Source organism: Bemisia tabaci, chromosome 6, assembly GCF_918797505.1.
Source record: "Bemisia tabaci chromosome 6, PGI_BMITA_v3".
In the NCBI taxonomy this organism is placed as follows: Eukaryota; Metazoa; Arthropoda; class Insecta; order Hemiptera; family Aleyrodidae; genus Bemisia; species Bemisia tabaci.
In genome coordinates this window covers 34574024-34598380 of record NC_092798.1, presented here as the reverse complement: position 1 = coordinate 34598380, position 24357 = coordinate 34574024, and the positions used below count along the sequence as shown (strand labels likewise).

The window sequence follows — 24357 nt, the reverse complement described above, 5'->3', positions numbered from 1 at the left end:
AAACTTCAGAGATCCATATGACCTAAACTTTAGGTCCCACGCACGAAATTTTTTTCTCTGTGTGGGGTCTTAGACTAATGTATTCTTATCCGGTGATACTTTTCATTCTGTGTCACAACAATATGAGCTTTTTATCGCTCATCCCGCAAAACACTCATCAGATCACAGAGCCGCATCCACCGCACGTCCACCGAACAAACAGCGAACAATCAGCGCTCGCACTGATATCAGCCTCATCCTCCTCGTTCATGAGCATTTATTAATTCCTTCCGCTCGGTCTCCGTCAGACTGCACTCGCCGGACAAACGGAGCGCTATGAAAACGTCATCAATTATTTCAGTTTTATTCCGATTTTTTGTCCCTCCTCATAGGCGGGGGGCGCTGTGACTCCTTGATGGAGTGGCAGATTAAATCCCGGACGCCGAGCGTGGACAAACAATGATGATGGATGAGTCTCCGATTCACCATTCACCGCGACGGCTTCCACCTCTCACCGCTTTCGCTCCATCGCCTCACTACGAACCGCGTAACTCGGCTGAGATCCCTATGCAGATACGTGGTTTCTGTCGGGCGGATAGCGTAGCATGAATGATGAGGGTGAGAGAGGGGGTATTGGCTGCCTGGCCGCACGTTTCGGGAGGATAAGATCGTAATCGGTAGGCATCGTGTGGGGATGATTATTATCGATGGAGAGGCTACGAAAATGAGTGTCGCGATTTGTGACGTTCACAGATTCTGCATTGTTGGGCGGGGCCCGCCGATGGTGCGAGTTAAAATTTAGTCTGCAGGGTCCTAGATAAGGTCAAATCTACAAACGAAAATCGTCCGCAGTTACACAGGAGGTAATTAGAGAGTCTACTGCTCTTTTCATTTTCATGCTGAAACTCTGACCTGTGGCCAACACTTGCTAACCGAAATCATAAAAACAAAATATCGAGCTGAAAAGTAAAAGTTAATTTTCCAAGATATTTCAACGAGTTTTCAGGAGCTGCGTATGCGACCCGCACCGATTATCCTAGAATCCGCTAAGAAACTTCGAAATTTGACTCATGGTATTATTTTCCCAACTTTCAACATCAAAATTATACTGTTTCTATGCGTTTCATGGCATACTGATTTTTCCACTTTGGCTTCAACTCGAGAGCTTTTTTTGAGCTTGGGAGTTGATTTCAGAGAAAACCAGTGGCACCATCGTGTTTCTCGCATACTTTTTCATAAGAATCAACAGTCAAATCGCAAATTCCTCACACATGCAACTCCTCCATTCACGCCACGCCACTGGAAGGAATAAAAGATGAGAGACATGGCAACACCTGTTCAGGGTCAAACCAAAGGGTGCAGTTCATCGTCGATTGAGGCAGATTGAGCCGTGCGATAGCGAGCGTGGGCGGAGAGCGCAAAGTTTTTCGTTTCACGAGTATTACTTTTATAATAAGCGAGAAATGTTTCAGACTATGATTTCCCAGCGGTTCGCATAATGTTTCCTGAGCTCGCGCTAATTCGGCCATCTCCCGGTACTGCAGTAGCTCCCCCGCGGGACCTGCCCTTTAACCCCGCACTCCCCCCCTTCTCGCATTGCCCGTAACCTCACTTTTCGACAGCCCCCCCCCCTCCCCATGTAGTTTCGTTCCGCGTAACGTGCGGCCTAGTGTGCGTGTCGGTAATCACGATTCTCTCGGTCTAGGATTCGTTTTTATCGACAGGTATGGAAATACTTTAGCTATGGGTAAAGGATGTACGAATATTGTTAGGTCTACTCTATATTCTTAAAAGAAACAAGGAGAATTCCAAAAACCATTTGGAAAATGACGGTTCCATGACGTCATCCACCGCGGTAGGTACACCCTTGGTCTCTCCCACCTTGCTTTCATCCGAGTCTCACGTTGAGAAACCAGTGAAAATGAAAGTCTCCTTGACAAATGAAAGCAAAACCAAGGGTGTCACTGCGGTGGTGGATGAATCCATAAACCGAATGTTTCAAAAGCTCTCAAGTTGAGGCCAAAATGGAGGGGATATACCACGCTATCCTGAGAGTACACGTCTACATCAAGACAAACTCTCCATGCAAAGATAGGGAGCAAATACATTAACAGGGCTGCCATTTTATTTGGGGACTCCAAAACTGAAAACACGGCAACCCTACTAATGTATTTGCTCCCTATCTGTGCATGGAGAGTTCGTCTTGATGTAGAGGTGGACTCTCAGGATAGCGTGGGATATCCCCTCCATTTTGGCCTCAACTTGAGAGCTTTTTTTGAGGTTGAAAGTTGATTTCAGAGAAAACCGGTGGCACCATCGTATTTCTCGCGAACTTTTATATTAGAATCAACTGTCAAATCGCAAATTCCTCACACATGCAACATCTCCATTGTGGTTGGTTTAGCGTAAATTGTAGAGTTACGTATCACAATGCTAGTTAATTTTACTATAACTTGGTAGAATGTAACCATACTTCATAGCAGGGGCCAAGATCAACTATCGGTATAATAAACTCCACCAGTTTACAAAAAGAAAGTTGCTCCACGTTGAATGTTGCCAAGTTTTCTCATAAAAATATATATTTATAAAATATCACACATATAACCTCACACATGCATCATCTCCATTGAGGTGCTCCAACTGTTTAAAACTTACTCACGTGACAACGCGCGAGCTGGAAAACACGCCCGGAGGTTAGGCAACCACGAGACGGACATCGAAAAGGTTTGACTCGCAATTTTTCACCCCAGTAAGCCGAGCCTACACCGGACATGCATAATCAAAGGGGACAACAAAGGGACGGTCCGTCAATGATTTCATCCCTCTCTCCACGCGTGCCCCTCTCGTTGCTCCCCCGCTCCCCGCTGGCCTTTCACGGGCGGCTCACACGCCTCTTTTGCAATGCGACCAGCACTCAAAGCGTGCGAAACCATTGATAGAGTGGAAAGTACTTCACAGTTCCGCGCCCTTTGAAAGTCTGCCAGCGTATTGCATAATCAGGACGGAGCGACGTCTGTGTTTTTGCGGCCAGGGGTGCGCCATTCAACGATCCCCACGTCGGTGACAAGTCGCGCCGGGCTACGTCACGATTCTGACGTCCGACGGAAAGTTGACGTAAGAGCATTTATACCCGGGTAAATTGAAAAGCCCAATTCGAAAGCAATTAATCCTGTGAAAAAAAAAATCCAGGAATTGGAAAAATTGATGTTAGGCAAAAATCTGTGTTAATGGATAATTAAAATCGCAGCCACGATTCTAACGTGCGACGGAAAGTTGGCACTAGAGCGTTTGCATATTGATGTATCGAATAGTTGTTTTCGAAAATGGAGCAATACTGAAAGTAAAGAAATCCAGAAAACTGATAGAATAATAGTCGGCCAAAAATCTTAGTTGGGAAATGAGTTTGAGGCATGGTATTCAGTTCTCAGAAAGCAGAGTAGACTTATCGTTGCCTTGATATGTAATATAGTATGATGGTTCCTCAACTTCAAGTTGGAGTTGGGAACTTTTCGAAACGAACGGAATGCATTGTAAAATTAGAAAAAAAAGATTGTGGAAAAGTAAAAGATAGCTGTAACCTTAAAAACAACATCATACAAAAGTTTGTATTTTTTACCGAGTTGGTCGGTTTCAAGGCAAGGCTTCCAATTTCGAACGAAACCTTGATATATTGTACTTTCATTCACGATATTAAAAAAGTTTGATCACACTCTAATGTCACAGTTAGAGTTCAGAAGCACTTAGTTCAGAAGCACTTAGTTCAGAAGCACTTTAGATAATTTAGTGAAACATAAATTAGACGTATTAATGAAAAAAATAAAAATAAGACAAATATTCAATTTGTTTAGAAAATTGATATTTAATTGGGGGAAATTTGACAACAATCGGAATTTCATACGGCATTTTTCCCAAGTAGGACAGGATATAGATGTTTCCGGGGCGGTTTGGCAACGGAGACAACATCACTCACTTTGTGCCGCTTATTCCTGCGCCATAGACTCGGAGCGGTGTTTTCCTTGATTCTCTTATGACCGCAACGAGCTGTGAGCGGGGGGTTTTTTTACGGTTCGCGCAGTGGACCCCTTTATTTTTGCCCCCTCGTTCTCGGTGGATTCCGACCCTGTTTGATGCCCCAGTTCGAGCTGTTTTGAAATGCGAGAGCAAGTCTAGGATTATTGACTGTGCGGACGATTGTCGTGAAAGGGAAGCACATCGTACAGAAGAGCTTGTGGTTGTTGGAGCTTCGAAACTCAAGTTACCGGAATGTGGGGGAGGGGAGGGGGTTAGTGGGAGTAACGACTCGCTCTTCCGCTCTCGGCGATTTAGGTGAATTGAAAGCAGTTTTTTCTGGAAGCTACAATTTTTGATCTGCAAACCTTAATCCACTAGCACTCCGGTTAGGTGTAACATTTTGAGCATTTGACAGTGCAAAATATTTGCTGAGCACACATTTATGATGATTTATGATTTGGTCTCAATAGCTCAATACCATACAATACCAACTGCTTGGCAATGAGATCTTTCATTATTGTCTCTGTAACGCCCATGATCAGAGCATGGTCAGTTTAATCATCCAATTATAAGAACTCATTTTAGATTCTTACTACCAAATAATAGCTGTCATCCAGAATTAATTGGACGTATCTAAACGAAAGATATATTTCTAGAAGTATTGGTGGATTTGAAGAAAGACACATGAGCTTTAGTTTAAGGTTCCTCACATATAATAGGTATGGAGGCTTGCGGAATGGAAAAAAAAATTGAGAAAATCGGAAAATATGCAGAATCTGTTTTGGAGAGCGTATGAAGTTCTCCTTCAATTTGATGGCTATGCAATATCAGCTACTTGAAGGTTGAAATAGTTGTATCATACATTTCTATTTTTGTAAGGCGTGCAACGTATAGAAGAGGAAGATTCACAAGAGGATGGTCAGTGCAAATGTGCTGTCACATGTAAAAATCATAAAGAATATTCAGTAAAAGTTACGATAAATTAAATACATTTGCTTTAATTATAATGAGTGAAACGTTAACGGAAATTTTGAGACACCGCAACCAAAAAACACCCTTTCTACACCCAGAGCTTCAATTGGACGTATTTCTGCCAAACGGAACTATGTGCATGAAGACATGAGCCAGGGCTCACGTCACAATGCACAAAGTTCCGTTTGGCAGAAATACGTCCAATATGGAGAATTTACATGCAAATTTGTTATTGCTTCATCTGAAAGTGCTTATAGAGCTGATTTCACAGTAAGTTTTATAATTATATTCTGATATGCGAAATAATATGAAAATAGATTTAAAATTGAGAATATGCACCGCCTAGTGACATCATCTGGCGGCATTTCCCATTTAAACACATACGGCAGATGAGATTATTTTGTCATATCTTCTCCAAATAATTGTTCAATTGATGAACCAAGGGTATCCTCGTGTTCAGTTCACTCAATAGTTTCCATTTAAACACGGAACTCATCAAATTTCAGACATCTGCAAATTCTCTATCCAGATACACCCTAACGTCTGAGGAGCGATAAAAATTCCTAAATTTTTAATAGTCCGTTGACTACAACCCAAAAATGGCAAAAACCCTGCACTTTTTGATTAGAATATGCCGCTTTCAGGGCTCATTGTTGGTACCCTCAGGAGTAATTCTGGAAGGGGAAACACTCTGAGACCCGCGACTGGAGCAAGATGGTGGCCGTTAAAGTCCGCCATTTTGGCTTTTTTCAAAGCTCTGTCCTTCGGTTGCTATTGATCCGATTTTCGTCAATTTTTTTTTTTTAAATAAAAGGTTTCCAAGAGAACAATTTTATTTCTTATAGATTTTCTTTTAGTCGTAAATTTTTTTCTAAATTGGGAAAAACTAAGAAATTTCAATTTTTGGAAATTTCAAGGTCAAGTAACTTTTCGACGGGCTAGATAATGAATATTTTGCCTTCTATGACAGAGCCGTATAATTACGAATTCTTGAGACAACGTGGCGTCGGTCAAGAACGCTCCGATTTTTCGGTGGCGAAAGAAGCGGACCAAAAGTCGACGCGAGGAGACGCCCGGTCAAAATTCCTCGATCCGCGACCCGTGAGTATTTGTTTAGTCGAGCATTGTCCGGCTCGAGAGTTACTCAAACATAAACAAAGGGACAGGAACGGGCGGGGCGGGGGCGACGAAGGGACAAGATGTGCTCAAGCCGTGCTCCTTGCACCGTTCAAAAGGCCCATTTGACCGGAAAACACAATTTTAATTTACTCCCGAGTTTCAGACGGCGTCCCCCGCCCCCAATCCTTGTCCGAAGTTATCATAAATCGGGTCACTGCCCTTGAATTGAGTCAATTGAGAGACTGTTTCTGAGAAATCGTCCAAGTTCTTATAACGAACAGCGAGAGAGGAAAATCTTTGTAAGTGAGTCTGTCGAAGGTGCCCACCACTTCTTAAAGGCAAGAAAGTTTAGGGATCATGCTATGGATGGATTGAGGGTGTAAATGTTTTTCGACGAACCAAGATGGCCGAGAAAGCTACTGATGGTTCATGATATGAACCAGTCGTTTAAGCAGGAGAGTCTTATTTTTATTTCAAAAAACAACATTTTAATACATTCCCGTTTTTAAGGCTCATTTGACCGGAGAACACAGTCTTAATTGGACTTAATTTTGCAAGCAGGAACTAAAATTTCTGACTCGTCCGTAAAAACACGTATGTGCATAGGGAAGCAAATGGTACACACGTTGTTTCTAAACCAAGCAGAGGCTTGTAGTTACTGATTGCAAAATAAAGGCAAAACTCTCAAGTTTCATGACGGTATTTTTCACACTCGCCTCCATTGTTTAGCGTTGAAAGAATGGACCACTAGACAAGGTACGAATTTAAGCAATCTGATACATGTTTCTTAACCAGAATTTCACGTAGAACACGATTAGCGCAACGAATATTACTGAAACTAACTCCTAACGAAGATTTCAACGTTTTTATTTCACATTGGTTGCGAAGAATTTGAACTGCCCGCTCACAAGAAACTCAAAGCTCTACTCGAATCAAATCGCGCACTACAACGGTTTCAGCAAGCTCCTCCATCGAGCAATGTTCATTTCCCATTATATGTTGTTAAAACCACAAGAAATTTGCTATAGCTGAGCCAAACCGTCAAGATTGAGGTTTCCAGATTTTTATATTGCAGAGACTATCATGATGAAAGTTATAGCGCGCGATGTGAGACACGTAGAGCATTGAGTTTTCATGAGCGGGCGGTTTGAATTCACGCATCATGAATCATTAAATATCTTCGTAAGGAGTTGATTTCGGTAACTTTTGCTATGCGCATCGTATTTTACGTGAAATTTTGGTTGAGAAACATGTATCAGAATGCTGAAATTCGTACCTAGTCTAGTGGTCCATTATTATATTTTTCGTTTGTCTAATTTATGGTAGTACTTTAGGTGCTACGTGAGCAACATAGCCGAAGGTAGAGAAGACGTAATCCGACCTCTTTTTCAAAATTTTCTCCCGAATCTAAGCGACACTTTATTCGCAATATAGAGCGGAGCATTGCATGTTCACGCTTCGCGCCATCGCGCCTTCAATTTTGCGAACGCAACATGGACATCCATCAAGGGCGAATAGTTGTATCTCTGCGCCGTATCAACCCACTTCCTTTAACTTGTCCTATTCGCATATTTTGTTTATTTCAGTTTGTGTTTTTTTTTTTGTAGTTATGCTTCAAGAGTTAAGTGAGCAACACATCCGAAGATAAAAGAGATGTGATCCGGCCTTATTTTTTAAATTTTCCTCCGAATCGGAAAGACATCTCACTTGCAACATAAAGCGGAGCATTACGAGTTCGCGTCTCGTGCCATCGCGCCTTCGATTTTTCGTACGCAACACGGGCATCAATCGAGCACGAATAGTTGTATCTCTGCGCCGTCATCAACGCGCCTTCTTTTTCTTTCTCTATTTCCATGTTGTGTTGGTTCCGTTTGTCCTGTGGTACTTCGTACTTCAAGGCCTTATTGACTCATATTCTTGTGTTTGTTTTTCGGATAATCAGGTCTGTATCATAGGTTTATTTCAGTTTGTGTTTTTTTGTTGTTATGCTTCAAGAGTTAAGTGAGCAACACATCCGAAGATAAAAGAGCTGCGAACCGGTCTTATTTTTTAAATTTAGCACTATCTAAGTACACATAAAATAATTTAATTTTTTTCAAAGACCCTTCTGTTGCTAACTTATGAATTAAATCGCACCGACCGAATTTCGAATTCAACGAGGCATCACAGCGCCGCAAATGGAGGCGCGTGTGTCTGTATCAGTCACCGAGTGTTGCGTCAACTTCTCATTGTTTCAAAGCAGCGTCTCAGCTCGCTTTCGGATGGAAATATTATTAAGTTGATGTTGTAAAGTCTCAGATTACCTCGTCCTTCCCCTACCGCCTGTTCTTCCGCTCTGCGCCACAAAATCTCGCACGATTATCCTGATTTTTCTTGCGGATGCTGCGAATATTAAATGAGGATTGGCAACGCTGTTTCCGGTTCTCTTCCCACGACTCGATGCGTTTTCCTTCCCGAGTCACTGATACCACTTAATTTTGCCCCAACTTTGCTTTTGAGGTGAAAGCGAGCGTGGCTCCTTCAAACTTTGCTCAACCAACCGCAGCCGAAATTTTTCGGAGAGGAAAAGGAGGAAAATAAGGGATCTTGGTGCTACTAGAGGTTCCCCTGGCTGCTGCGCGGCCCAGCCCCGAGAGGACATTCTGCATCCACTGGGTTAAATTTCAAAAATTCGAGAACAGCGGGCTTGTCAATGGATTCTTGCCTGCTGTTACACGGTAAATCATGTAGATGTTCGGTTTAAAAATAACTTCAACGAAAAATTAACATTCCGACCTAGTCAACAAAGACCTATACCAAAGTTGTGTTCATTAGTTGAAAAACAGTATCAAATATAATGTTCTAACTCTAAAGGTCCTGATGACTGCAATTGTGCCGAAAAACTTCGACCAAAAATTATAATTAAATGAAACAGTTTTTATGTAAGTTGATTCTTGCTCATTTTTTTGGCACTTTGGCTACATACCCACCTATCAAGAAAATTAAGGTTCGGAGAGAGTACGCATGGTACTGATTAACCCTTAGATGCGCAAGTTGGGTCAAATGGACCCGAGGTTTGCTAAAAACACAAGCCCCGCGGAGTGTATGGGATCGGTACATACGAACTTTAGATATAGGTCTAAAAAGGCATTGTAAAAAAGAACCAGACGTCAAATTGAAAAAAAAAGACACAAATTGAGTGCAAATACAACCGAAAATACGGGAGACGCACTCGGGCTTCATTGCTTAACTTTTCTCCCGAATCTTAGTGACATGACGCCTCATCGGGAACATAGAGCGGAGCATTGCGAGTTCATGCCTCACGCCATCATCGCGCCTTCAATTTTTCAGATGCGACACGGTCATCCATCGAACACGAATAGTTGTATCTCTGCGCCGTCGTCAACGAGCGCTCTTCGCCTTCTTCTATCTTCTATTTTCCTTAGTGTGATTGTTTTCGTCCGTCTTATTTGTAGTGGTGCTTCCCTTAAAACAAAGGGAACCCGCCTAACCCAACGCAAAATAATTGATCGATGTAAATTGGATACCTTGTTAAGTACGAAAATTAATTTTTGTGGACATCATGTGTGGAAATGGATTTTTAGTTGAACTTTTACGCATGAAATTGCTGACAAGATAATCAAAATCTTACGACAAAAATTATCTTGAGAAACTAAGTCAGCACAACACTATAAGCTCATGTCGGATCACTTAAATCTGGTAACGTTTTATGAATGAAGGGAGCTAAATGAATCACTAAATACAAAAAGGGCACATGTCCAGAAAACCAAATTGTTCAGGAGACACAAAAAACGGTTTATTTCGTGGTAGATATCTTTTGGAAAGTCGTTATGTTTAAAAAAATATCTACCACGAAATGAACAGTTTTTTGTGTTTCCTGAACAATTTGGTTTTCTGTACATGTGCCCTTTTTGTATTTAGTGATTCAAATATCAGGAGAATAAATCACAATATTATTTCGTGATGGGTCTTTAAACTGGCTCATTCACTTTGTTCCCATCAATATTTCTACTTTGAACCACATAAGGCTCAAAATTAAAAGATTATAAGGTTCAAATCGTCTCGCGAAATTTTTGATTTAACAGCCTAAAAACGCTTTCGGATAGAAAAGCCCAACAATTTCTGAAATTAGTAAGTTCTGGCCTGAATTATAACGGACTCACCTCAAAACACACTCACTTTATTATTAAAATTAAAACGAATCTAAAACAGAATAAAACCTGACTCGTCTTTTAATCAAATTACGAGGATATTTCCCGGCCTCCATTCCAGAAATTTAAACAGGAATAAAGTTTGTGTCCCAGAGTGGAGGAGCGTTCCCGTTGTCGACGGCGACGCTAACTCCTATTTACATAGGGGAACTTCCTCCGGATCCGGAACTTTGAAGTTATCCGGAGAAATAACAAGATATAAAATTCACAGAATCCTAGTTGTCTTGAGTTAGGTGTGCATGTGGGCCTTTCCTCCGCTATCCCGCTCCTAGAAACACCTTCCCCGAGTTTGAGCACCTGCTCTCATGCGAGTTCGAGGTAAACAAAGCCTGGCTCGCTCCTCCAAGTCCCGAAAGTTCGTGAGCCCTGGATTCCGCTTCGTACTACGCGTTTTGGATACCACACATTTTCGGGATTCGCATCGTGATTCCCTACCGCTCCTCAAGTGTCGGACTTGGATCTTTTGGCCTTGTTTGCTGAAGGTATTGTACGTCTAATAGCCTAGCACGCTTAGCGCCAAATGAGGGTAGCTTTTGTTTCGCGGAAAAACAGTGCTGCCCTTACGCGAAGAGCAGCGCTTCATGCTGCCGCGTTGAGGAAGAACTCCGTATGAGTATTCCAATGTTGCCGAATTGCCTTTCACGAAATATTTATTTTTGAAGAACCTTATGAATATTTTTCCTTGGAATTTTCAGACATTTTAGATCAAATTACGAACGAAATTCTGCGAAAAATGTGGGAAAAAATGTTAACAAATTTTCCCGAAAATTCATGATTTATCGGAAGAGATTTGGTAACGTCTAAAGGTTCATACGGCGTTTTTCCAGCGTGCGCGGATATTCGAGGGTTAGAGCTCGCGATTCGGCAACCCTGCGAGGCAACGACACGGATATTCGAGATTGCGCTCGGGTTTAGTGTCACGCCGGCCGTGACGGGGCGTGTTTATCATTTCGTCCGTGTTGCTAATTGCCGTTACATTAGTGTAATGCCAGAAGTTTGCTGCTCCGTTGAAGGCGTCGCGAAGACAGTGAGCGCGCGCATGATTTAGTTCCGTGTTATGAATTCCTGACTGTCGGCCCGCTGAGTCGAGCGTGCCCCTAATTAAAATCCGGGGGAATTATGAGGGGGCTATGACCTCTGGGGGGGGGGGGGGGTTGACTTCTTGGAAACCGGGGTTGAAAGGGAATGGGTTGAGTGTTCTGGACGCCTTACTCGATTGGAATCCGAGTACATCTGTGAGAAAGATACTTTGAATTTTTGCTGAAGGAATTTTAAACCAATGATGAGACTATACCATATGGTCGTATTTCTATCAAACGGAACTATGTGCAATATGACATGAGCCCTGTTAGGTATATATTCTTACGGGTCTCAGGGCTCATATCTTAATGCACATAGTTCCGTTTCATAGAAATACATCCATATAATGTACTTCGGTTTGTTACGTTGAGGATTTCCCTTCACATTCTCTTTTCTTGAAAGATAATTGCACATATTTATGCTAAAACAAATGTATAAAAATGAATTAAATCAAAAGGGATTGTGTTCGTAGAAATCGCCCGCATCGCAGTTCCTTTCAAAAAACCTGTTCAGTTTAAATACGAAGTTCTTTTCAGAATTAACACAATCGACTGATCATCGTCCTTGAGAGACATGTGTGCGTATTTCTGCCCAACGGAACTATGTGCCTGAGACATAATCCCTGAGACCCATAAGAAAATATGCATAACAGGGCGCACATCATAATGCCATAGTTCCGTTTGGCAGAAATACGTCCATTTAGCATAGTTAGCCTTTACTGCCATAAGAATGAAATATCCGGGAATATTTTTTCTTTCGCAAAAGAGCACACATGTTGCGAATTTAAATTTGCGTTTTCGTAGTTATGCGGTCAAAATTGTGATATAAACTACAGATACTAAGTACAGCCCTACAGAATTTTGAAAACATTGGTTATTTTCCCTAGAAAATTATTCTGCCTCCATTCAATATTTTCTCTTTACCCATGCACGGTCACAAATGAGACGGGTTTATGATCTTTACATAATACCGCTTAAAACGGTGTTCACTTCATCCTCAAAAAATAAAAAAAAAAATAAAATAAGAGCAAAATGAAAAAAACCTAGTACACGTTAACATTTACCTCAAACGAGTCATTCGCCAAATCAAGCGAATGTTGGCAGATATCCACAATATGTCCGCGGATCTAAAAAAAAAAAAAAAACCTGAACCAAGATAACTCTGAAAGCACACCGACCTCATAAATGAAATGGAGTCAAGCGACCGTATTACACCGTTTCATCTGCTCCCAGTCCCCCCTTCCTCACGAAAAATGGCAACAAAAACATACGGACCATCGCCGGCGAAAATAGCGCGAAGGTGAATGGACGTAATAATGATAATACAGCCATAAAAGAAATATTAGAACCGCAATCATTCGAAAAAAAGTTATTTAAAACACCGACATCGGTGCGGACGAAAGGGGAGAGGGTTGATGTCCTGCTCCAAGAGGGAAAACGCTGCATAAAAGCCACGTTGCTACATTATACACATAATTTCGCGAAAAAGTGTGAAATATTTTCTTTAACATTTTCAGGGCGCTTTATTAGCGATGCAGGCTAATGTGCCAAAAGAGTTTAAAGGAAAATATCCATGATTTTTCTTAAAATTAGCTCTCTTCTCCTGAGGATCATTCAGTAATTTGTATTATTGTTTATATTGATTTGTCGAGTTGACCTGATAAGCAGGTATTAATAGCTCGTAGAAGTTAAAAAAAAAGAAGTGGAGGTCTTCCCTCGAAGAGAAATATTTTATTGCAGAAAAATTGGCAACGTTTGAGTCACCACACGGCGTTTTTTCTCGGCACAGCAGTACGGTCACCCGAGAGAGGAGCAGGCTGGGGGTGCGGAGGGTGCAAGCCCCTCGAAATGTCATACTCACTTTGTGTGTATCTATTTTTACGATCAGAACGGTCGCAATTTAATTTAAAACTTGATGTTTGCGTAACAGTCCGTTTTAAGTGCGCTTGCTTCGTTCGTTAAAATAAAACGTAGCTCGAAGAAACTTGTGTAATAAACTTACCTACCCCGGAGCCCGGACCCTTGCGCGTTCGTCCTCCCTTTCAACCGAGTCACTGCTCACTGGCGGCGAAAATCTTTTTCTAAGCTGCACCGCGCCATGCGGAAGGAAAGTTTATTCCGAGTTGCCTGTGTTCCTGTGTGACTGTGTGTGTCGCGAATCTCTTCTTAAGTGCACTTGATTGGCTGGCAACCCGTGTTTTACTCCGAATGGAGTTCCCCGTTGGATAACGTTTACGAACTCGTTCGCCCATGGGTGACGAATGGACTCTCTGTCCTCGACCCGGGAGAACTAATGGTCGATAAAACGGAACTTGTCCATTTTCTGATGAGTTCCGAAGAGTTTTGTAAGCGACCCAAATTAGCCGTGTGACTTTTATCCAGGGATACGGGTTGCTGAAACAGTTTTTCTCCGGGTTAAACACGCTCCAAACTTAAGTTATAGTCCAAGATACTCGACTTTCGATCCGTCTCTGAACATGACAAATCTGTGTTTATGACTCCAGCAGTTGTGTAGAGCGCTTTGCGATACGTGGACTGATCTGCCATTTAAACCTATGGAAAAAGATCGATAGACGCGGTTGTCGCAACAAACACGAATGCCGATCTTGAGCCTTGCTTATTTCATGGGCAGCCCCGTTGCATGACGCATTTCAACCATGACTTCCACATTGAATAATTATATTGATTTTGCGGAAAAGAAACCTCGAGTATTCCAATGTTGCTAAGATCGTGCAACTTTTTTAACCTTAAACTAATATACAAATACGCTAAAAGTAATCATCCAGACGAGTTTTATCTTTACTGCCGATGAACTGTAATTTCAAGACAAAAATTCCCTTCGTAAACAATTTTTGCGTGATTTCAGTAAAATTGCGGAGAATGTAAGAAGCGCAATCCTAGCAACATCAGGTTGCTCTTGGTTCCTTTTTGCAGAATGAAATCCGATCAGATTACTTGTTGCAATACACGGAACCACATATGTTGTTTCTAAAGTGAGCCAGATATAGTGGCTTCTTTTTGCAAAATGTCCAATTGAATCAGTGATTTCCAAAACACACCGACTCGCGTTTTTTTCGATTTTCACTTTTTTACGGTTTCGTAACACTCGTGGATAGAAGCATCTGCACACAAAAGGAAATTTCGAAATTGCAATCGGAAGTGCTCGAAAAGCGACGGGAAAAGGGAAAAATCGAAGTATTTCATTGGAAATATCAATTTTTGGCCATTTTAAGGGAAACGGATGACCATACGATTTTGCGATTTTCTTTTTTCGGTTCAGTATACCTTGTACCAACAAGTTATTCAAATATTCAAGCGCTATTCAGGTCGAAAAATTTAAATTTTTCTGGGAAGACTATGAAAATTCAGTATCTGAAAGTCGGTGAGAACGAAAACACACCAACTCGGAAATTCTTAAACGCTTAATTTTTCTGTCATCAAACATGGTGTATCGATTTCAACTTGGTGCTTTACAAAGTCTCTAAGTACTTGTCCTTTGGCACCAAAAAGGTTTTTCTTAAACTAACTTCTTCATCCGCTTCGCAGTTTTAGGTGTTTCCTGAAAAATTTTGTTTACGAGTTGGTGTGATTTCGAACTCACTGATTCAATTCATGCTTAGATAGTATTTCGGGGTGGACTTACCGGCTGCCCGGGCCTCGGTGGCGAGGAAGGAGAGGAGGCCGAGGAGGAAGCATGCGCTCATCTCGCGTGCGGAGGTGGACTACTTCTGCGGCATGAGGCGGAGGCGGACTCCGGATGCTGGAGGCGGATGATCCCGGGCTGGACGCCCGTCACAGTTGCACAGTTGCTCGGCCCGGCTCTTCCGGTTACCGCGCCCGACCGCCAACGCCGAGCTCCACCGACATCACGTCACGCCGACCGCGACCCGCCGTCACGCCGGCTACATCACGCACGCACCACACCGACGACCTGCAACACAAGAAAATTGCATTAGTGTAACGCTAATAAAGAATACATCATGAAAACACAATAGCCATGGCCCCAGCGGGCCGATTATTGAAACTGATAGACAAAGCGATAGACAAAGAAGACAAAGGGAGTATAGAGCGATCCTATTGGTTGACATGGTTGGTTCTTATAGACTAAGGAAGAAAATGATGGACTAATTGTCGGGTCTTTGGTGGGTTGCCGTTAGTCAGTCCATTACCTATCTCCTATGTCCATTGCCACCACCCGCTTCCACCAATAGGATCCCTCCAAATCCCTTTTGTCGTCGTTGTCTATAGCTTTGTCTATCAGTTTCAATAATCGGCCTGCAGGAGTGTGTCATCGCGTCCAAGCAGTGATTTCGAATCCGAACTCGACTGATGCCGCATGCAACTATTTTAACTCTCCGGTCGTGCGGGTTGCTTGAATCATTCTTGAAGGCTAAATTTCCTTTTTTCATGATCATGGTCTCATACACAATCTGGCTAGGCATTCTAGTCAGTTACACATACAATCGTCAGTCGGTATTGAGCCACTGGTGATAGTCTATTTTACCCAAGACGGTTGAATGGACTTATCGCGAGTCAATAATTTTTAATGAAATGTCATTTTCTAGCTAGAAAATGCAATTTCATAAAGAGGGAGCAGGGATAGAAATCAATTAAATTTCAAGAAACCCGCATGTCCGAAGAGTTAAAATTGTGGATTTTAACATAGGTTGCTCCAGACCAATTGCTTTGGCTTGATGAGAGTATGACAAAAAAAAACTGAAATTTGAATAAAATTTAATAGAACAGGAATCGTGTTTCTGCGCCAAATCTTTGTGCATCAAACAATTCCGAGTTCTCAACTTCCCCTGACTCCAAAATTTTCAAATTCCCTGACCTCCGAGCAAAACCTCTATTTAGGTTCTTATCCTTCAAAAAACGATGGTTCCTGCTGAACAATACTCGAGCAGTTCCCTGACTTTCCCTGAATGCTACAAGTTGCTGCTAATTTCTTACCTTTTAGAGGTTTTCCAGACCACCAGGAACCTTACGACTATAAAAGTTCACTGGAAAAAAAAACACATTGGATCTAGAGTCCAGACTCTTGAAAACATTGACAAGAAAAAACACTCTAGATTCAATCAGATTTAAGCTTAAATCAAAAGGAAATCCGCTCAAATTAAGAGGCTTGGTTCTTGCTTTAAGCAAAAATCCGATTGAATCAAGAGTATTTTTTCTTGTCGATGTTTTTAAGAGTCTGGACTCCAGATATAATGTGTTTTTTTATCCAGTGTTCTTCACACTTATTCACCCCAATACACCGAAGATTTCTCCCAAGAATTACAACTTCAGGTTCACCTTCACCTCCCCGCGTGCGAAAACCAATATCCACCTCGCACAAAATACCGCGCCGAATTCCCAATGCATTTTTCAAAAAAGGACAGGTACTTCGTGCCCCCGTGCGCTGTGGGCTCTTTCGCGGGGGGGGGGGGTGGATGAAAAATCACCGATCGATTCGGGATTGGGGCACGGGGCTTTCGTCCCCAAGCCTCTCCCGCTCGACACAGTCACGTCTTTGTGCATATCCAACACGACCACCCCCACCCGCCCCCCTTTCCGAGCCCGAACCCTTTCTTCTGGGCTACCCTTTCAGCGCAAACCTCAATCATCCCCCCAGATGCAGCCCGAGAGCGGGATCCGACTCGCTCCGCGTCAAGACGTAAACAAACGCTGCTTTTTACGCTTTGTTTTTCCCTCGGAATCTCGGGCGGTGATGCCGGCTGGAAGAGAGGAAATTCCCGAGTGATTGGGGATGTTTTTCGAATACTGGTGAACTGTTCGGAATTTTTGATGGGAACTACGGCTTCAAGACGTTGGGAAATATTTCTCGTACACTGCCAAAAAAAAACAAATTGGATCTAGAGTCCAGACTCTTGAAAACATTGACAAGAAAAAGGACTTTTGATTCAATCAGATTTAAGCTTAAATCAAAAGGAAATCCGCTCAAATTAAGAGGCTTGGTTCTTGATTTAAGCTTACATCTGACTGAATTAAGAGTATTTATTTTGTCGATGTTTTTAGGAGTCTGGACTTTAGATCTAATGTGTTTTTTTTTTCCAGTGCATTTTCGGGACAACATCGAAAACATATACTTTACTGTAAGTTCTCTGACCCCCTAAATTTTCATTTTTTGTCACTAGCTCGCTCGTTCTACCGGTCTACAGGGTCAATTCCCAGGATTTTTGCGACGTACTTCAGATGTGAGAACCGAAGTTTTTCGGATGTGAAAACCGAAGCACTCCAGATGTAAGAACTGAAGTTTGAGATGTGTGATTCAAACCTCAGCAGCTGGACCTTAAGTGTTCAGATGCTCAATCCGAAAACTTCAGAGATCCATATCCCATATGACCTAAAATTTGGGTCCCACGCACGAAGTTTTTTTCTCCGTGCACAGTTGGAGAAAGGAAAATGAGCCTCCTGTTGGTCCTCGAACGATGCGGCAACCAGGGGCTCGCGTTTTAAGTATTCTTTCGAGATTATAGTCTCCCTGCATGCGTTTCTGAGGGTTTTATCGTGAGTTTAACACCCCGGCTCCCCGCGGACTTCCCTGCCCCCTCCCCTCCTCAACCGCGCCTCGTTTCTGGATCTGGACAGAGCGAATGCAAATGTAGTCTCATTCTCAGTTTCGCATTCACTCCCATTCTCGCGCGTCCGGAAAAGCGGGACTCCCTCGCAGCGTTGCCACGTGGGACCGAAAAATTACTCAAAATGTCTTTTCATTCTTCTTAAAAGAATATACAAGGAGTAGAAATTAAGAATTTGGTAGGTGTCCGATATCAGGTTTTGTTGATTGTGTGCAGTTCTTGCCCTCATTCGCCAGGATTCTAAAGACCTAGAAAATTCTTGTCCTTAATTTCCGAACATTACACTGAAAAAAAACTCCGGCTCCAGGAGCCGTAATGGAGATGTTGCATGTGTGAGGAATTTGCGATTTGAAGGTTGACTTTTATGTAAAAGTTCGCCAGAAACACGATGGTGCCACTGGTTTTCTCTGAAATCAACTCCCAAGCTCAAAATAAGCTCTCAAGTTGAGCCCAAAATGGAGAGGATATCCCACGCTATCCTGAGAGTCCACCTCTGCATGAAGACAAACTCTCCATGCAAAGATAGGGAGCAAATACATTGACAGGGCTGCCACTTTATTTGGGGATTCCAAAACTGGAAACTCGGCATCACTGCTAATGTATTTGCTCCCTATCTTTGCATGGAGAGTTTGTCTTCATGCAGAGGTGGACTCTCAGGATAGCGTGGGATATCCCCTCCATTTTGGCCTCAACTTGAGAGCGTTTTTTGAGCTTGAGAGTTGTTTTCAGAGACAACCAGTGGCACCATCGTGTTTCTCGCGAACTTTTACTTAAGAATCAACAGTCAAATCGCAAATTCCTCCCACATGCAACATCTCCATTACGGGCTTTAGAGCACTACCGTGCGTTGCGGGTGAGGAGACCGTAAGTTCCGCATTCAGCAGCCAGATCATCGGCCTCTGAGCCGGCAGCTCCTTTTTGCTATGGGTTTAGAAGCCGTTGCTCCGGCTCCTGAATGCATACGTTACGGTCTCCTCACCCGCAATTACACGGTAATTAACTAAAACTCAGACGCCTGTAAATTCTCCATCATACTGTCTTTTCTTGGTGTAAACGGTTCGAAAAATTTCCAATTCCAAAAATATGGCAACGCAGTTTTCATAGCTGGCATCCCAAGACTTGCGTGCGCGTTTTAATTTAGTAATTAATTGGAGGCTCTTCCCTCCTCCCTCGACGAGCTCTCCTCTTAGGTTGTGTTTTTGGTTTCCGTCTCGGCTGCTTTTTTTCTCGGTTACCAACAATTGAAAGCTAGATTGCCTTTGTCTCCGTCGTTCTCTCCATCGTCGTCGGCCCTTATCGTCGCTCCTCTGGCGTAAGGGCGCATCTTATTTCAACGTGAGCCCTGTTTTCCGTAGATCTCTATGCTCTCCGGGGCTCAAGTGAAGATACAGATACGCCCTTATGTCGGAGGAGCGACGTTATCTGTAGGCTTGTGACGAGCCCACCGCAGACGGGGAGGCGAGATTGTCCTGATTTCGAATGTTTCGCGATGAATATCACGGCCCGGCAATCAACATGACGAGACGCGCAGAAGTCGGATTTTCCACGGAAAGTCTCTATTTTTTATGTTTCCCCCTTTTTCAAAGCTCGGATTTCAAGATCGTCTTCCCTCAAACCTCCAAACCTCAGTGGAAGTTCCTTATAATGAGAAATCCAAATGATTTCGAAAATACACTGGGGAAAAAAAAACACATTGGATCTAGAGTCCAGACCCCTGAAAACATTGACAAGAAAAAGGAATCTTGATTCAATCAGATTTAAGCTTAAATCAAAAGGAAATCCGCTCAAATTAAGAGGCTTGGTTCTTGATTTAAGCTTAAATCTGATTGAATCAAGAGTATTTTTTCTTGTCGATGTTTTTAAGAGTCTGGACTCTAGATTAAATGTGTTTTTTTCCAGTGCACTGAAAAAAAATATGGTAACATTTTTTATGAGCCTACTTGATTTTTACAGAGTGATACTATTTAGTCAAAATAACCAGAATTATGGTTGTATTAACCAGAACTTCGGTGATACTTACCATAATATGGTAAATGCTACCATTTAGTCTGGTGTTTTTACCAAACTATCACTGCGTCAGACTATGGTAAAATATTTCAGTAATTTTCAGTAATTTTTTTCAGTGTAGACTTACAGAAATTTTAATCGATAAATCGAGAGTGTTTCAAAGAGCATCTTGAAATTCTAGGCTGAGAAAAACATATTTTGGGTTAAAAAGCACAAATGTCCATATAACTGCTTGATTTCTGAGGCTCACGTGAATATGAGATACGTCTTACGTTATTGAGAAGCGACGATACGTGAGCAGCGACCTGTTCATTCTAGAATTCCTCCCCCTATTTTACTGTCCTTTTGCTTTTCACAATGAATTCTTTTCATGATAAATACTCCGGTTGCTCTCTTTGAAGATTAAGGTAGGGAAATTTCATAAATTTGTCACGTCAAACGATTTTGGATCACAATATTTGGAAGGGAAGTAGACATTTCATCAGTGTCTGTGCAAAAGACAAAAATACAGGAGAATGTGCATGATGACACAAGGCTGCAGGATGATCACAATTTGAAAATTCCAAAGCTGATAACACCCCCCTCCTTCAAGTTTACGGTAGCGTGTAGGAGTGGCTGACATTTCTGCCGTTGAATTCTTTAGATCAGAAACACAATAAAACCATACTTTTAACTAAAAGCAGGCGAAATGATTCTTTCGTAGACGATTGAAGACATTCATACACTTAAAAACAATGAGAATATTGCTACGATAAAAGACGTAACATTTGAACATTGCGCGCCAAATGATCCATTCATTTACGAAATAGATAACTTGTTTCACCGCTAGCTTGTCAATGAAATCTTTAATTTTACTTAGGCGTTTTTTTACAGCATTTTTCGCGAAGTAAACGACAAGAGAGGAGATGCAGTCATAGCGTCGTTTCCCAGACGAAGGAACGTAACTTCATTCCATGGTTGCGAAATTGACTCAAACAATTCAATTGTTTACAAGGATACACCTTCGCAATTTTCGTCAAATTATTGTCTGATTTTTGCATGGATCAAACAAATTAGTGGAATTTTCATTTAGATCAATTCTCAAGATTATCCTGGTAGAAAATGCAGTTTGCGAGGAGAAATTTGGCAACACTGAGATGTGGTTACGTTCTTCTGTGAGAAGGACGGCGATATCAGGCGCCGTGAAAAGTATCAAACGGTAAGCGTTTTGCGACTCTAGCTTGCCCCGGGAAGTTTATCACACAGAATAGATTGGCAAAAGTTAACGAGCACCGTAATTGTCGTTTGTCCGCGTTTTTAAGACCAATTTTCAGCTCCTAAGTTGCGCTTTGATGACCGATTTCCGGTTCATAGTTCATAAACGGCTTACGATCTTTATGAGAATCCATCTGTTCTCGCTGCTGGCGCCGTGCGCGGACAAACCATAAAGGAGACAAACTTATCCACTCCTTCGCTGGTCATATTCGAAGACAGGATTGCCACACTGTGCGTGTATATTGTTTGTATTCGACACGAAAATGGCGAAATTTTCAATTTTCGTCAACGTTCCTGGTAATCGACGGACTATTGAAATCGGGTGGTGTAATGGTTGCAATGTTGGCTCTGTGATCAGGAGGTCTTGGGTGTCACTTCCGGCTCCGGCTAGTCGATTGACGTTTGATGGTCTATTGAAATGGTTACGTGGGGTCAATTTTTGAGTAGGGACTGGGAAGGGAGGGTTCATAGTTTAAAAAGCCCCTGAAGACTATTCGAAGTGTCCAAAAATAAAAATGATTCACGGAAAATTTGCTTTTATATGCACGGTATACACATTTTCGGCAATACCTGCACCTTGAAAAATTCGACAGTTGGTGCCGTGATTTGAAGTGGCAGCTGCCGTAATTTGGTGTAATGTTCCGAGCTTCCGGCAGTTCTACTAAACTGCAACAAACCAGGACCAAAAGTCTCGGCTGCAGGGGCCGAATATTTCGAAGACAGCACGTTATCAAAACAGTTTATACTCATAATTTAGTGGAAAGTTAGACGCAAGATGTTTTCGGAACAGAACCAGTATGTAGCATGTAACTCGAGGAAGATAAAAGCGCTAAGAATGAAATCGTGAAGAATAGAAAAAGCTTTCACTTGTAGTGCTGAAAATTCTGAGTATTTTTTTTTAAATTCAAATAGATTTGTTTTTCTTTCTTTATGTGACTTCCTATGAAAATCCAGATTTTTAGGGGGCAATTTTTAGGGGCCACGTTGGCGCAGAGCCTTCATTTTTAGGCGCCATTGCCGATTTTTTAGGCGCATTTGGCGCGTTGGCGCCTGTGAGTTTCGAACTCTGTTAGAAGGTCCAGCGAGATCATCACCAACAGCCTCCCTAAAAACTCACTGTGAGCCAGGCAGACGATGAGACCCTTTGGTAATGGTAACTTTAGGCTGATTAGACGGTGGGCGGGTCGCGATCCGAGCAGTCGGCATTCCATTAGAGTTTTTCAAGCTGGGAGTGGGTTTCCGCGTCGCTTAATCAAATTATGCGGCTGTCGCTCTCTCGCGTGAGCTTGAATTCGCGCTGATTACTCCGCTCGGAACCATCAAATTAGCCCTGAGTCTCACTTTAGATTATTTCCACGGATAGTTCCCAACTTTCCGATCCGGAGCCCTTGCTGCCGCGTCTCCGGTACCGCAAGGATCTACGAAACCGTATTTTCCGGAAGCGCGGCGTTCCCCTTGAGAATGCCAGACAAGGAACACACTCACTGGGAAAAAAACACATTGTATTTAGAGTCCAGACTCTTGAAAACATTGACAGTTAAAAATACACTTGATTCGATCAGATTTTTGCTTACATCAAAAGTAAAATCCGCTCAAATTAAGAGTTGCTCTTAACTTAAGCAAAAATCCGACTGAATCAAGAGTATTTTTTCTTGTCGATGTTTTTAAGAGTCTGGACTCTAGATCCAATGTGTTAGCGGCTCTGGTGCTTGCACTAGAGCTGCTATTCCGGACGGTCCCAGCTGGGGAGTATCAACGGACCATGTTACATTGGAGAGACCGCGTGTTGGTTGATGGGAATCGGCGCCATTTTCTGCTGTTTAGGGGGGACTGATTTTATTTTAATTGATATCTTTTTCCTGTGAGCGAATGCTACGTTGTGTAGTGTATTTTTGGAATCATGGTGATACTGTCAATAATTCAAAACGGGTCTGTGCTTTAATCTCGCACTGGAAAAAATGTACTTTACGTTTAAAATTTGAAAATTCAAATCTATAAGTTTTCGCGCTTTTTTCGAAGAATGCCGTGGTTGGAGCTTCCTAGTCATACTACTCGACATCAGCTGATAGCAAACAAAGGTTACCAAGGAAACCGTAAACGCGTAACAACTACCTACCGTCGCCAGAGCCGCTTTCCGACGCGAATGCGTTGGAGCTTCCTGCTTGTTTTTTTTTCCGTAGTGTGAGCGAAGACTGGTGGTGTCACGCAGGGTGGTAAAATTTAATGAAAAATAAAATCTGGACATTTTTCGTGAAATATTTCATGGAATTTCAGATATTTATGAAAGGTATTGAGAAAAACCGGTTTTCATTTTTCGCGATGTGTGAAAATTGTGTCTTTCTTCTATTTTTGTGTGTTTCAGTGCGAGTTGCACGCTCTAGACCCTGAACAATATGAAATATTTCACAACCTTGTTATTATTTATGAAATATTTCAATGAAATTTCCAATCTTTCGTTTCTTTCTTGCGTTTCATGCCACCCTGAAGTCACGTCTACTTATCAGCGTAATTGTACAACTGTATGTGCATCATGTGAAATAAATATTTCCATTGGAGAAAACTTCGCAACCAACCGAATGTCAATGCGGCATTGCGGCATGCATGTTCAGCACAGCAACATTGGTCAGTTACAAATCGTGTGAGAGAGAGTGTTTACTTGAGTTGGGTTTGGTTCGAGGAGGCAACTAAACTAACTCTCCGGTCGTGCGTAGGGTATCACGATTCAATTGAAGGCGCGCCACCGACAGGTCGGCAACGGTAGAGGTGTCGGGTTCGGAAATTCTGAGGCGGTTTGCATCTTTTGAAACAAACGAAAATGCAATACTCATACGGTCACATCTGAATTATTATAATGAGAAATTGACCACAATTCCAGACCCACGGGATCAATATATTATGCAACAAATCCAAGAGGGCGGAACTGCCATTTCAAGGCTTTAAAATCCTCATTAGTCATCTTTGTAATGACTTTAAAAAAAAGTCCTAGATGATCAGTGCAAGGTATGCTTGGGTTAGTTAACTCTAAAATAAATCAATTTCAGCCAAATTTGACTGAGATGATGTAAATCCTAGTACCCCTGGTTCAGTGTTCGACAGTTGGGTGTTGCGTTCTTGCCTGAATCGGATTTGATTATCGGCGCCCGG

At 42.2% G+C, this 24357-nt stretch overlaps 1 protein-coding gene across 1 annotated transcript in view; it reads right to left on the bottom strand.

Annotated features, from left to right (window-relative positions):
• Positions 1 to 24357, bottom strand: part of LOC109042981 (discoidin domain-containing receptor 2) — a 337676-nt gene that overhangs the window by 188004 nt on the left and 125315 nt on the right. The window contains exon 2 of the mRNA XM_019059980.2: positions 15015 to 15302. Coding sequence (XP_018915525.2) covers positions 15015 to 15075 — 61 coding nt within the window. The 5' untranslated portion in view covers positions 15076 to 15302. The remainder of the gene's footprint in view (positions 1 to 15014; positions 15303 to 24357) is intronic.